General features: G+C 32.6%; 2 protein-coding genes across 2 annotated transcripts; one reads left to right on the forward strand and one right to left on the reverse strand.

Moving 5' to 3' along the window:
* The first annotated feature begins 5,669 nt into the window (after window positions 1-5,669).
* Window positions 5,670-7,581, forward strand: LOC106713577 (N(6)-adenine-specific methyltransferase METTL4). The gene is made up of 5 exons (XM_045681424.1): window positions 5,670-5,909; window positions 5,976-6,211; window positions 6,553-6,681; window positions 6,899-7,239; window positions 7,397-7,581. The coding sequence occupies exons 1-5, from the start codon at window positions 5,697-5,699 to the stop codon at window positions 7,579-7,581; spliced, it is 1,104 nt and encodes a 367-aa protein (XP_045537380.1). The 5' UTR covers window positions 5,670-5,696.
* A 375-nt stretch (window positions 7,582-7,956) lies between these two features.
* On the reverse strand, window positions 7,957-14,553 carry LOC106713598 (UDP-glucose 4-epimerase). Its single transcript, XM_045681422.1, has 8 exons — window positions 14,380-14,553; window positions 11,556-11,809; window positions 11,117-11,230; window positions 10,186-10,362; window positions 9,300-9,480; window positions 8,859-8,947; window positions 8,404-8,596; window positions 7,957-8,065 (listed from the first exon to the last, which is right to left on the reverse strand). The coding sequence occupies exons 2-8, from the start codon at window positions 11,793-11,795 to the stop codon at window positions 7,974-7,976; spliced, it is 1,086 nt and encodes a 361-aa protein (XP_045537378.1). The 5' UTR covers window positions 11,796-11,809; window positions 14,380-14,553; the 3' UTR covers window positions 7,957-7,973.
* Between the last annotated feature and the right edge of the window lie 793 nt (window positions 14,554-15,346).

Genomic DNA, 15,346 nt, shown 5'->3' on the forward strand with positions numbered 1-15,346 from the left:
ATCTTCCGTCCCTTTCTGCGTACCAGGGTTTGGGGTTTGTTTGGAACAAAGGTTGTCCCCTACAAACAACCTAGGTTGTCCCTAACAAAGTTTGACATTCGTGCTATTTTTCGAAAATTGTGAGTACTTAGTGGCTGTAATTGTGCAAAAATATTTTGATATTACAGTTTTAGTAAGGTAAAGTTTATAAAACATGGTATACTGCTGTATCGTCGGTTGTAAAAGCCGTAGTCAGCGAAAAGAGAAAAACATAACCTTTCACTCGTAAGTACTGAAACTACGCACTTATTCACATGTATTCATACAAAATAAGGAAGAAAATACAAACTAGTTGTTCTTTACAGTCTTTGTAATAACTAATATGTTAAAATACGGGTAAAATCAGCTAAAATAAAATAGTATTTTTCGAACATTATGCGCCCAAACGCAGATGTCATTTGTGTCAAATAATATACTGTAGATCTGGGAAACTAACGGCCATATTAAACTTCTTTTCAAATTGGTTGGTTATTACCCGTAAAAATAATACCACCATCTTGTTGTAAAAATTACCCTGAATTTAGGGGAAATAAATTATAGTATGTATAATGTATATAAATGAAACAATTCACATTTTTTATACTATTTTCAACAGATTTCAAAAGGAGTTTTTAATTCTGGTGTATGCTGTGTTTTTAAATATTTGATACTTTCTTATCCCGTTGATTTTAAAGAATATGCTTTTTAATTTGTCCCATGTAAATTTTGTTTCTTAGAAATTACATTCAAAATAGTTTAATATTAAGTAGTTTTACATGTAGTGTTCACTGTAATGATATACAGAGTAATTTAAAATTATATGACTATAATATTGGTATGTTTTTGTAGCTTTTTATGAAGACTTAGGGCTTCGTGCATATCGAAGAAAAATAGGACATCGTTTGAATGCTCGTCTAATGGACCTAAGACTGAAGAGATGCCGCGCTTTGTTGAAGCAGTACGCGGGAAAAAAATATCGGGAAATTCTTTTTTTGGAGTCACTCAAGACATCCTTGATTAAGGCAGCCGCCGATATTGACATGGACCTCGTTCGTGCTGTGATAGACGACTGGCCGAGCAGATTGAAGGCCTGTATTCAAAATCACGGAGATCATTTTGAGTAAACTTTAGTGTCATAAGAATCTATGTTTTGTTAAGTTCATTTTGGTATATAAATGGTCACATAATGAATAAACTTGTTTCAATTATTTTATATTAAACATGTAACAGAATTTATGACCTGACTAAGTATTACTAAAAAAATCTGTTTACGTAATCTTAGTCACATAAACAAAAACTACGCATTGTTTTTTATATTTATTACGTTTATTAATTACAATTTAATTGGGAATATATAAATTGGTCTATATTAAATTATATCGTAATTATTCATTTTCGGGACAAAACAAATAACTGGTAACCCCAATCCTTTTACTTATATATAGGTATAGTCTAAGTACTCTCTATCTGTCCCTTACGGGTGAACGCGCATGCCATATCTATATAATTCTTCATCTGAGTATACAATACACCGAGCGGTCGGGATAGACGTGATCAAAAGAGTACCACAGAATCCTTGTTAGAAAATAGTGACGATTTAAACAAACTTACCTCTATCAAATATTGCGAAGTTTAGGCGCTAGACACCTTCAAAGTTTAATAATTATTTCAAATTTACACAAATATCTCTAAAAGTCTTTATTACATTTTATTCACATTAAAACTGGTTTTCATTTATTTAAAATCACTTTTTTTAGAAAAAGACTTTGTTATAAACTCTACATAAGGTTCGAAAACACTTTACTCTTAATACAATAATTGTTATACGTGAGACGCAAAATCTATTAAAAGAGATAAACTCTGCGTTGAATTGCAATCAAAATAATCGAGATTACTCTTCAACGTCGTACCAAAAATACAACTAAACTTTGTTGCAGACAAAAATGTTTATTTTAATGTTGGAGTTTAAAGACAACAAAAAATATAAAAAAAATAGTTTATGGTTCATTTGAAAAAGCATACAAATAGAATTTTTTTGTCATTGCGTAGATAAGAAACAAACAATGAAAAATAAATTTAAAAATTCGAAAGACGAAATGTGCACGCAATAAACGTTCCTCAAAAACAAAAGGGATTTAGGTGTTTATTACCGTCGTTTGTTTTTTTGGGGCTTGTTCATAGTCAACGAAAAATAATTTTAAAAACAACAAAAATATGAACAAAGGATCAAATGGACAGCCGCACAGAGAATGCGATAACGAACTCGATGGATTTATGGCCCCAACCCTTCTAATGGTCGGGGATGCACGTGCGCTGCGCAAAGACAATAGCGAAGATAATTTGTTTGTTTACAAAAAAAAGTATACGACAAAACGAGAAGGAATGAGGAAAAAGATAAAATAATTATGTTAGTGAAATAATGTTAAACTGTGTTATACTAAATTTAATATATGAAATGTTGCCACAAGTGACCTTTACAAAAAGACATCGATTTTATTACGTACTAGCTTTTACCCGCGACTTCGTCCGCGCGGAAAAAAAAATAGAAAACTGGGTAAAAATTATCCTATGTCCGTTTCCTGGTTCTAAGCTACTTGCCCACCAATTTTCAGTCAAATCGATTCAGCCGTTCTTGAGTTATAAATAGTGTAACTAAGGCCCACTGTCCACGGAGGCGTAGCTGCATAGACGCTTCAAAATACGCCGTGCAGCTTAAGCAGCCCAGCGTACTGATCTCTATCCACGAAGTGTATTGCAAGCGTACATTGTCAATCATTTGTGAGAGTGCAGACGGACGACGAAGACGTTATTTTGGCTTATTTCTACATTTGAAGTCGACGAAAAAGACGATTTTATTAGACCCATCCAATATAGAAAGAAATATCAACTGTAGATTTCTTTCGCCACCTCACTCCAAGCCTTTTCAGTTAAATCTTTTCTAGCATATTCAGCAAGATTAGTGTTATACAAACACGGATATTTTTCTATGATCTGAACAAATTTGGCAGCCGTTCCCGCCATTTTTTACAATAAAAATCACGTGCGCTCACTCCTTGTACGCGGAGGCGTACGACAGCCAGTACGGCAGGCGTCATGAAGCTTGCGTGCAGCGACGCGAGCGCGACGCTGCCGCTCCGTCGACAGAGTTACATTGTTTTGTATGTAAGCTGCAAGCAAGCGTACACCAAGCGTATAATGACGAATACGCGTCTATGAAGCTACGCCGCCGTGGACAGTGGCCCTAACACGACTTTCTTTTATATATATAGATATCGAAAGTTTATTTTAAAACTAATCGAATGTCGTTGAAAATAATTCAAAACCATATTCTTACTAATTAACTATAACGATTTTATAGGTGATAAGAAAGAGAGAAGACATCACCCGCGATCGTTTGTTTTCGTTATGTCGTGTAACTTATGCTCTATACACTGAGAGTAATTTAACTTGATTTAACATATAACAATAGATCGGACGATAGATCATTAGATGATAGAAGTTATCGAAGGCATCTCAGTTGTATGGTTTGATGCGTTGACATGTATCACTGGATTGGTTATACAGTTTATTTATCAATGTTATAATAAGTTTCCTCTGATGTTAGAAGTTTTAGTAATAAATCTATATTAATAAATAAAAAGTACGTAAAAAATGATAAGTCTGTTCGTGGGTCCTTAGCTAAAATAAAATAAAAAAATATTACCAAATTATACATAAAAATAAATGTTCAGTTGTTGGAGTATGAGCAAATGAATATCCGGGTGCAAATAATAACAGATAAATGTAAATACTGCACAAAAGTTTTGATTGTTTTCTTTTGAATATTATCACATGTCTTACTGTTTAATAGAAAATTTGTGTTGTCTAAATTTAGTTAGCTCTCTAATTCCGTGACGTCGGATTGTCGATAAAAAAATTGACTGAAAAAGTCCATCATTGTCAGTGTAGTATATAAGTGTGTGTAACTAGTGCATGCTATGTCATTATTATGGTACAGGCATTAGTACATCGCTCCTATTGTCTAAATTATATTTTAGTATTATATAACTAAATTATAGATAGGATTAGCGATCTCCCGAGATTTCGTTAGGGCAGTAAAAAAATAGCCTAAGTTCTATTGAAAGTCTCGACAAAATCGGTCCATACGATTCGGACATTATTCATATGGCCATTTCCCGCTTGCGCCTTATACTCGTAATATAAACAAAAATTAACTTTAACTGTTAACTTTAACTTGCGTTACATTTTCGTAAATTAAACGCTTTAACGATTAACGAAGTTAAATTTTTATTTAACGAATTAACGATTAACGAAGTTAACTTTTTGATTAACTGTGCCCACCTATGGTTATAATTAAAAAAATGTTAATCTTTGTTATTTAAATTTCACTAAGTAACTTTCTTAAAAAATAAAAAATAAAAATATAATGGAGTTTACATAAGACAGAAAAGATAAAATATTTTGGTGTTATCAATTCATAGAGGACACATTATGAACATTTCCAATAAGACATTGCTATGTGATATATATTTTTAACAGATAATATGTACAGTTAAGACCCGCAACCACATTAAGGGACATTAATTTTAATATTTATATATTTACTTCACACTGTTACATATTAAAACAAATTTAATAGAAAATATTAACAATGAAAATTATTATATAAACTTAAAAAAATACATAAAAACCTTACCATGTTTTCCTAAATATTTTTTATATAATTAATAAAGTTGAGTTTAATTTACACACAAAGAACGAAGTTAAGAATATTTGAGTAAATGATAATTGAAAAAATGAAAGGATATGTCAATAGAATGTGCATCAAATGTTTTCTTATTTATATATTAAAACATATCATAATTAAACGATATCGTAAAGAAAAATAAACAAAGGAAGACTATGAATAATGTTCAATGCTAGAAACAAATTTGGTCTTTAACTTGATTCTTTGCCTTGAGTTAACTTATGTATAAACTGTTACTTATTAAATATTAATTTAAGTATTATTTAGTGCCATACCTGATTTAAAATTCATCACTATTTATTCAAGTATTCAAACGTATTCATTAACACTTCTCACAAATAAATCGTTAGTTTTGTGTCGTTAAATCGGTCACTGAATAAACAAGTCTATCACTAAATGTTTCTGTTAATTTGTAAATAATTGATGTGATTTCAATGTATATAAATTAAATACAAATAAAAAATGGTTTCTGAGTGGTTGCTGTGTTTAATAAATAACTAATAAATATATGAATAAGCCGCACAACTTTACTCTCGATCGCTTCAAAATATATTCGATTTGATTTGACTTGAATGACGTTGACAGAACAGTTTTTCTGAAGTCTTTACTTAAGTCCACAGCTTGGAAGTCATACTGCTATTGTTGGTTTGACAAAGCAGTTTTCAGAATTGTGTTGGGAATTAAAAAACCTCTTCTAAATTCCATATGTACTCAAGCGTCACGAAAAAATCTTACATAGATTGACCGTATTGTTAATTTAAAACCAAATCATAAAATCAAGACTCATATATGTAACTTTTATGCATTTGCCATCAGCCATTGTCAAATCAAATGTCAAAGTCATACATTTCATTGACAAATCAAAACAACACAGCTCGCACTTTGCCCACTTTTTTTAAAAATTAATGTGAAGTTTTATACATTAAATAAAATGAGTGTCCTTTTTAAAAAGGAAAATTTCTGTGCACTCGATCACCAGGGTTATATTTCAAAAACATACGAGAAAGTAATTATTACACCCGATAAGTTTAAATCTTATGCTCTTGCAGGATCAATATTTTCAATATCTAATAATTTTACAAGCGATCTCAAAAGTGGAAATTCTAGAAAACGAAAAAAAGACAAAAGTATTATTAATCAAGAGGTACGAAAAATTAAATAGCTATAATTATTGTTACTTCATTTTTTCGATATATCTTTTTGTACTTAGGCATCGTCGGTACAAATAAAGTTTGAGAAATTTCTACAATTTATATCAATAGATGTTATTGAACATTTCAAACAGAACTACAATTTGGTAGATACTTCATCTGTAAGAAATATTGCAAAGAAATACTTTGAATCTACTATTTTTGAACATGCAAACATAAGTGGAGGAAATGATTCAAATTTGCCAGTTAAATGTAAAATTTGTGATGATTATTTCCTAATACCTCAAAATTCACGGTGGGTATCATTTTTATTAATATATTCAATTTGATACAGTTTAGAATATGTTATGGCCCAAACACAGAAAGGGCCACTTGAAATCGTCTATTTTAATATCTGACCATGAATATAGCACATTGTGACAATAGCAAGCAACTATGATACTCTGCTGGTGCAGCAACCCAAAGTAGTTAAACTTACTAATATTATAAACTCAACAGATCTTGATGAAATTTGGTATAGGTGAAGAGCATAGTCTGGAACAAAACATAGGCTACTTATAAAGTTTTTTTTAATTCTGCACGGACAGAATCGCAGACGACAACTTGTATCTATATAAAATTCTGTCTTTCTTTTAGATTTTTGTGTGGAGATATTAAAGATGGTTGTAAAAAACTTCATGGTAATAAATATAATATTGTGATAGCAGATCCTCCTTGGTGGAACAAATATATTAGACGGTTGAAAGCTGCAAACTCTAAGTTAAGGTTAGACGATTCACATTCAATTTTTAAGAAGAGGTATGGCAGGTCTATGCCAAATTGAATTTTGTATCTCTGTCAGCTCTGTATGCATAAGGATTTAATTGTATGTTATATTAAAGCATAACACTACAAAAATGCATTAAAATATTTCTATATATTAATAATTTGATGTTAAATAAGCTCTCAGGGAATGTTTATCACTACAGTAGTTTATTTACAGTTATTCTATGATGTATAATGAAGATATAGCAACAATACCAGTTACAAACCTTTTTGCTGATAACTGCCTTGTTGCAGTTTGGTGCACCAACTCACCAAGTAATGTGACTGCCTTGAAAGAGTTAATATTCCCTAATTGGGGTGTAGAGTATGTGACAACGTGGTATTGGCTCAAAGTGACCAGAGATTTGAAACCACTCTGTGAATTTAACACTGGATGTAAAAAACAGCCGTATGAGAGATTAATTATAGGGAAGGTTGGTGATGTGAAGAATATTCCAGAAGAAAATTTGATTGTGAGTGTACCAAGTGCATTACATTCACACAAACCACCATTGTTAGGTTGGTATGTTTTTTATATTTATAAAATTCAACACATTCAATGATTGTTGTATGTAAGTGAATGTGTTGGGTGAGTTGGTGGCTGTGAATGTGTTAAGTTTTGTTTACAGTTTATTTAAAATGATAAAATTTACTTATACATGTAATATATTTGCAGATATTTTATCCTCATACATAGCACCAGAGAAGCCTCAAGCTTTGGAACTATTTGCAAGATACTTACTTCCAAATACAACTAGTATAGGATATGAACCACTCAAGTGGCAACATATTTCACTGTTTGAAGTTTTAGATCAAAACAAAACAGATTTATGTGCTCTCAATGAGCAAAATTTGACATAAAATATCTATATATATAAAAGAAAGTCGTGTTAGTTACACTATTTATAACTCGAGAACGGCTGAATCGATTTGACTGAAAATTGGTGGGCAGGTAGCTTAGAACTAGGAAACGGACATAGGATAATTTTTACCCCGTTTTCTATTTTTTTTATCCCGCGCGGATGGAGTCGCGGGTAAAAGCTAGTTTTTATTAAATATCAAAAAGTGTGTCCATTCAGATAATAACAATTTAAATATGAAATAATACAATTTATAATAAATCTAAAATAAAAAATATAGATTAATACAATTTTTCAAAGTTAAAAATTAAGTCGGAAATATGTTAGGCATAAGATATAAAAGATAATTAAACATAATTATAAATAAATCATTTTATTATTTAAATATTAATTTTAGCTGTTTCCATTGGAAATGATGACAGTAGTTTTCGTATTTTTGGGATATCCATCCGGGTTCATTGTCTGCCATCGCCAGAAATCGGTGCCTGAAATTATTTTTATTTACTAAATTATCTATAACAACCAACACACAGTGACCATTTATAAATTAAGCTGACTTTAGTTTTTAACTTAATATTTGTTGATAATTGGCGACACACTGATCTTCATTATTAGACTGTATTTTTAATGCACAAACGACATTGTGAAAATTTAAATTTTATTGTACTTTAATCGGTATTTATTAGTTGGTTAACAGGGTTACGTGAGACTGTCCAGCGTCCTGGACTGTCTCCCAACCGGACCCTACACTAACGCCGGTACTGACTTTAGTATCTCGAAATACATGCAATCTAGACTGAGTCTTGGCTGTCAATATACTTACACATCTCTTCAATAGTATACTTTGTGGTCCAGCCGAGCTCATCCCTGGCGAGCGTGGCGTCCGCCCACATTGCGGTGATGTCGCCGAGTCGCCGCGACACATACTGTAGGGGGATTTTGGTATCCGTCACTCGCTCGAACACGTCCACTAGTTCCTTCACTGATACACCCTTACCTGTCCCTAAGTTGTATACCTGTGTACGAACATATTTATTTTTTACGATACAATGACACCTCAGATTGTGTCCGTTAGATGGAGAGCGAGTTGACACTTAAGGAATTCAATAGATGAATTAACTTGTAGCCAACAAATGAGGTCACGGAGTCTGTCATGCGAAGTCTATTTGTGACGATCGAAAAGTTTTTATTTTCAAAAATTTGTAGAAACGTTTTGATTCTAGATATTTATTATTCAAAAATAAAATTTATAACTCCGAAAGATGTATTTGCACAAACCTTTAAACCAACTTGATTATCATTCAATAACTTCAATGCAGCGACGTGACCGTTGGCTAAATCCATCACGTGAATGTAGTCACGGATACCTATTATACAAAGAACATTTTTAATACTTTCATTGACAACAACAACATAATCATGCCCGTAACCCAGAGGTATAGGCAGAGACCACGGACCATTTAATTTTTTTCATTTACTTTATGGCAATTATAAGTAAAGGGCGATTGTCAATAGGTAAATCTAACTACAAAATATTCTAGATTATCCATTTATTTTATAGGTATTCTGTAGTATGTACTTGTTTACTCTACCCTGTTACTTCGCACTTTAAAATCTTCAAATAGCTATTTCATAAATAAGAGTTTCAGGTTCATGTTTTGTTATTTCATTGCTGCCAAAGATAAAATGTATTTAAAAAAAAACTATATTGACATTTACCAGTGCCATCGGGTGTATTATAATCGTTGCCGAACACAGTGAGTACGGGTTTCTTGCCTAAAGCCACTTGGGCCATGAAGGGCATGAGGTTTGTGAACTCCTTGGTGGGGTCCTCGCCGATGAGCCCTGAGGGATGCGCCCCCACCGGGTTGAAGTACCTCAGTGATATAATGTTCCATCTCTATTCACAAAAAAAATACATTGGTCTGCGAAAAACGAAAGTTCTACTAGCATTTTTCTAAGTCTTAACAATTTAGAAAAGGAGAGAGAAACTTAGAGAAATACAGTCGAAAGATAATAATTTCGAAATTTTGATGCTTCTTTTTAGCGTATTTAAATATCAATCAAATGCGAAAAATCTTGTCTATCGAAGCATATTCGCTTGTCAATTTAATTTTCATACTAGATATATCACGGAAACAAAATATCCTTGACCTTAAAATGATCTACGGAACCGGTATTAATTTGTGTCTTTGGTCTGATTCCAATTCTTTACCTAAATATTAGTCGATTTGGAAAGCGTCGGAAACTTGTTTGATGAGTATTCTAAAGATGCCGAAAGATAAATCATTTTAATTGTGAAAGTAATTCTTATCATTTTATATCGATTTTTTATTAATAAAGATTTAAAAATCAGAATATTTTATACATGTATATAATTAACTTATTCAAAAACATAAACTTCAAAGGTGCGCTAATAACTAAATCTTTTGAAATAGTTACGACATAAGAATACGAAAATCTTACTCTTTTACTAAAGACATTATTTTTCTATAGTTAAAGGTAACAAACGAGCAAATGGTCACCCGACTTCGCTAACATAGCGAAGTGACCGTTGACAAGTTAAATGGTAAATGGTACGTTGACCTTTAATAGACAGAGATACCTTTTCAGCAGCGCTAAGATCTTTAAGCATCTCCTCGATGAAGTACTTTGTCCTGCCGTACACGTTGGTGATCTTCCCCGTGGGATGTGTCTCGGTGATAGGCAGATGCTCCGGCTCCCCATACACCGTGCAAGATGATGAGAACACCATTTGAAAACAGTTGTGAGACCTCATCACCTGTTAAACGAACAAGACATACAGACTCCGATAGTTTTTATAATTAATACTGTATAATGAACTAAATAATAACGATATTAACTTATTGATAGTTCGTCGACACCGACTAGTTTCAGGATCAACGGGGGTACTTTAGTGATCACAGGGCTAAAGTCTTGAGTGCTTTACGCCTTGATTTAATGTCTCATAAAAGTTGAAACACTTTTATTGATAATGTGTCGTCTTTTAGTTATACGACATTCAGCCGAGATTTATTGAATACTTATAACTCATTAAAATATTGTAAGATTCGCAATTATCCTAAAGAAACTTAAAATCACCGAAACGGCTTAAGGCTGTCAATATCGCCGCAAAACTATGTCAAGTACTTTATCGCCATGATTTTGAATTTCGAGTGTTTATTGTATGTGTAGGGATATATCACGTCATATTTCGTGAGTTTTACACAAAAAAAAACTATTAAAATCTAGTAGAGGTCATAGGATTCATGTGTACTAGTTAGTGGTGAGGTCAAATATTCAATGTTCAATTCCAATAAGAAAAATAATTAACAGAGTACATTTTGCAACTGAATGAGATGCTAAACACTAGTCGATGCCCTAAAAAGTTATTAATGAAGTAAAATCTTGATATTCGCTTTTAATAGATTTCTCAACTTTTTCACTTTCCGTTATGATGTATTGTAGTTGCGGCAGAGGTTTCTAATAGAATGTAATTAAAATTGGTGAGATTAGAAACTGTTGTTATATATTACCTCTAATAAGTTAAGCATTCCCAATAGATTGTTCTGATAGTAGAGAAGTGGCTGCTGCATTGACTCCCCGACTGCTTTCAAAGCCGCGAAGTGTATGACACAGTCCACTTCATGCTGGAATTATAAAAATATTTAATACAATCTTACCAATATTACAAATGCGAATGTTTAGATGGATGGTTGGATGGATTTTTGTTTGAACGTATCTCCGGAACGGCTCAACGGATCTTGATGAAATTTGGCACGGTTATAGAACACAGTCTGGAAGAACACCAAGGTTACTTATAAAGTTTTTTTTAATGCCGCGCGGACAGAGTCCCGCCGAAAACTAGTTAGGAGCACTTGTGCAATTACTAATAATAATTAATTTGCTATTTTTTTCCTAATAAAGTTGAATTTTTAACATACTTTATTTATATATTTTATTTTAACTTTGTACCTTGTCGAAGATGTCATTTATTTGCGGTTTGTCCAGTAGATCGGCTTTGTAGAAGGTGATGGTCTTGCCAGTAATCTGTTCAGCTCGCTGCAACGCAGGGGAACCTTGGTCGTCGCCTACCGCGTTTGCGAAGTTGTCTATCGCGACCACTTCATACCCGGCTTCGAGGAGGTCCACCACGCAGTGACTTCCGATGTACCCCGCGCCCCCAGTCACCAATATTGTCTTGAACCGCGTCATTATGTTTCCTTTTTCTAAAATACAATTTAATATTATGATTAAAAAAAAATAGAAAATGCCTTTCATCCTTCCCAAACTTTTGACGGCTATTAATAACGATCACAGAGGTCGATCCGAAATTATTCGATCGTCTTCTAAACAATAGATCGCGTTTTTCAATTACTGTTGCGAATAAAATACCGCTGATTAGCTAAAACGGTTCAAGATCGAATATTTAACGAAATATAATGTAACGAAACCTCAATCTTTTGTTTCTTTACTTTAAAATATTTAATGAGTACAGTCACCGACTTAAATGTTACGTCGCATTCGTATTAGCAAATTTAATATGCAAGCCGCTACTGATCGGCCGTTCTAAAGCAAAAAACAATGTACCATTTATTCGGCGGTAACCCTGAAGTATTTGTCACGTCCAAATATTGCAGACGCTAAGACGTTCACAGAAACGACTAATTAATAAACGTATGTATGTTATATGTTCGTCTCGTACCGATGAAGGGAACATTTGAATTTAATTGGTGAAACAACAAAACATATTGGAGTTTGTGTTCGGTTTAAAATTACGTGTATATAAATTTACAAAAATATCACTTAAAACAAAATCAATAAATTATCAAAGATAAAGTCATAACCAAGTTATTTTTCCTTAGTAGGATTAGTCACTGATTATTAAAATTTATCACAAGATATTAATTCAAATTATGAATAAAATCATAATAGGAGGTCATTTATCACTATTCATTGTTGTTTGTTAGGGAAAATCGTATTTTATTACGCACTGGTTGTGCACGCATTGATTGTTGTCGTTTCTCCAGCCGCTCTGTCTAGTTTTAACTATATGAGTGTTTTTTCGAAAGATTTCAATATAAAGTCTGTATTAAAATGTAGGCAAAGAGAAGTTGATGAAACACGTATGTTTAATCGTTTTATTAATGAGTAGTACAAATATGTATAACCTCAGATTCGTGATTCAAACGTCATGATTTGATCACACGTATCGTCGGTTCAAACTATGTCATCATTTACTTAGCACTAGAACAAGGTTACGTGACGATAGACACTAACAGGTGGACCGGATAAGCACTAGAAGGCTGATATAGACTAAATCGTAAATAGAAATTCTCACGTGTCGAAATTTTAACACACTTATTAGGTCTGGACTGGATCAGGTGAAAGAGTGTTATCGTTGTACACTAGTATTAGCATTCCTTTAAAGAATTCATACAGTCATTTAAAGTAAAAAGTTCTTAATATTATGCTTTTTAGTTCTTATTCCTTTGTAAGCTTTTGATCTACACATGTTGCAAGAAAATATATCCGCAAAACAAAAAACAGCCCGTCAGTGTTAAAGAAACTTTTATAGGATATTTTAGTCTGTTGTAGTCCTAATACGAAAACATTACCTTGAGTACACTTTATGTATAGCTAAGCATAAGATGTGATGCGGTTTCCAAGTATTATGGAGCTAGCATCCGCCATATTTAATTATTATTATTTGTTAAGTTTCTGGGAAACTATGCGAGCTAACTGGAATCGTCCGGTTTGTAAACGGGATCTCACGGTTACTAAGGTTTTTATACTTATTTCATATCCTCCCGTGTAGGACAATAACCTCAAAGATCATTAATTTTGTATCATGTATCTTTAAAACGATAGATTGTCCGGTCGCATAGCAAATCACCGTCAACATATTGATATAAAAATTAATATTTTTTTTTAAGTTACTTCACGAAATCATTTTTTTCATTATAATAAGGTATCAGATTATGTTCAGTTATTATGTAAATCTTATAATTTTAGAAAATAAGCTATTTCTAAGTTTATCGAAAATATAGATAACGATTCGTTTAAATCAGTTGCGCTTTTAAGTAATAACAACCTCTTCAAAACAGTATTTAATAATTTAAAATTCTACGTAATAATTAGATTACCATTAGAAATAACTTATAACTTAAGATCTTCTCCTTTATTGCAAATTTATGTCTAATAATGCCAGTGATTTCCTTCCATCAAATTCCGAAAGCTGCATTAACTAAGGTTTTAATAAAAATGATTCATTGTCTGAATCATGCTATAAACCCTTGCGACGTTGAATAAGGATATTTTTTTAAATATAAACGCAATAAAAATAAAACTAGTTATACCGATATTATGATCTCTTAAGTATTCGTTATGTGAATAGTGAGCTAAGTAGCACATTATCGCGTAGATTCCCAGTTACAATTATTATTTGTTAATAAAACCAGTAAGGAAATTGCATGGTTGTAATATTTGACTTTTATGAGACCATAGTAACAACGACCTGTTGTGTATTTATGAGGAATACTGCAGTCATCAACATTGTAATGGTAGAGTAACTTTGTTTCAAGAATGAAGAGAAATTAACAAAGTAAAAGGTGTAACATTTCCAAATAAAGTAAAAAAACATGATTTATAATTAAATTAGTCTACTTAAACAGTTAATTGACATATATTTTTTTATAAACCCTCGCATCGCATGGGAGATCAACAAACAAATCAAGCATAACTGTTTTCACACAATACTACCGTTCACTTTCATAGAACCGTTATCTTATAAACTCACCTATCTAATTTGATTTCCCATTAACGTCGTCGGAGTGCACTAACACTGAATTATTTGGAAATAATTAAAATAAATTGAATTTGTGTAGCGGCGTTAGGATGGCACGCACCGCGGACACGTCTGCCGCCGAGGACAACCGAGACGCGACGCGAGCTAGCGATGGCGTGATGACCGCAACGACGACGGTGACCACAGCTATTGCAAACTCGCGGAATGCATCACACCGAAAGATATTAGCGAACTTGAACATGGTTAACTTAAATTAGTAGTGTTGCAATTTCATTATTTTTTGCAGCTAGAAAATTGACGTTAATTATTTATTGGTTGGATCATTTTTTGTTATATTTCAGTGACAAAAATAGAACCTTCGTGGACTTACAAAAATTGCTGAATTGGTTATTGGAGATTTTTGTAGTACTAGTAGAAGTAAGTTCGTTTCTATGTAAGTGACGTCCGACACAGCCTCGGGATGACAGTGACCTCGCTTGTGTGTCTTTTCTAAGCTTAGCGCTCTGACTGTAGTTACTGACTGAAATACCGCAAGACATCTTCGATACGGCGACGCTGTTGGCCGGCCATACGTATATCGACTGAAAATAATTTTCTTATTACCTAAATGTTTCTAAAAGTAAGTGTTTTGTAACTTGGAAAATATTAATTACAACCTAATTCATATTTTTCTGTAAATGTAAGAAATGATAAATAAATAAAACGTTTGGTTTAACACAATACGGTTATTTAAAATTTTTGTTCAACCTATGGAAGATGTTACACTAAGTTAGCTGCAAGAAGGTATCGTACCGGACCTTGATTGTTTGCAGTTATTATACGCAGAATCGCGGCTTCATCGGAAGTTACTATCGCATTACACGTTATCTGATTATTGATTGGGTTTTTATTAAACCAAAGTTATTCATGTACTCTAAAACGTATTCCGATGGTATTTTTTGAAGATGGCGACAAAAAA

The sequence above is a fragment of the Papilio machaon genome, chromosome 16 (genome assembly GCF_912999745.1).
Source record: "Papilio machaon chromosome 16, ilPapMach1.1, whole genome shotgun sequence".
Lineage (NCBI taxonomy): Eukaryota > Metazoa > Arthropoda > Insecta > Lepidoptera > Papilionidae > Papilio > Papilio machaon.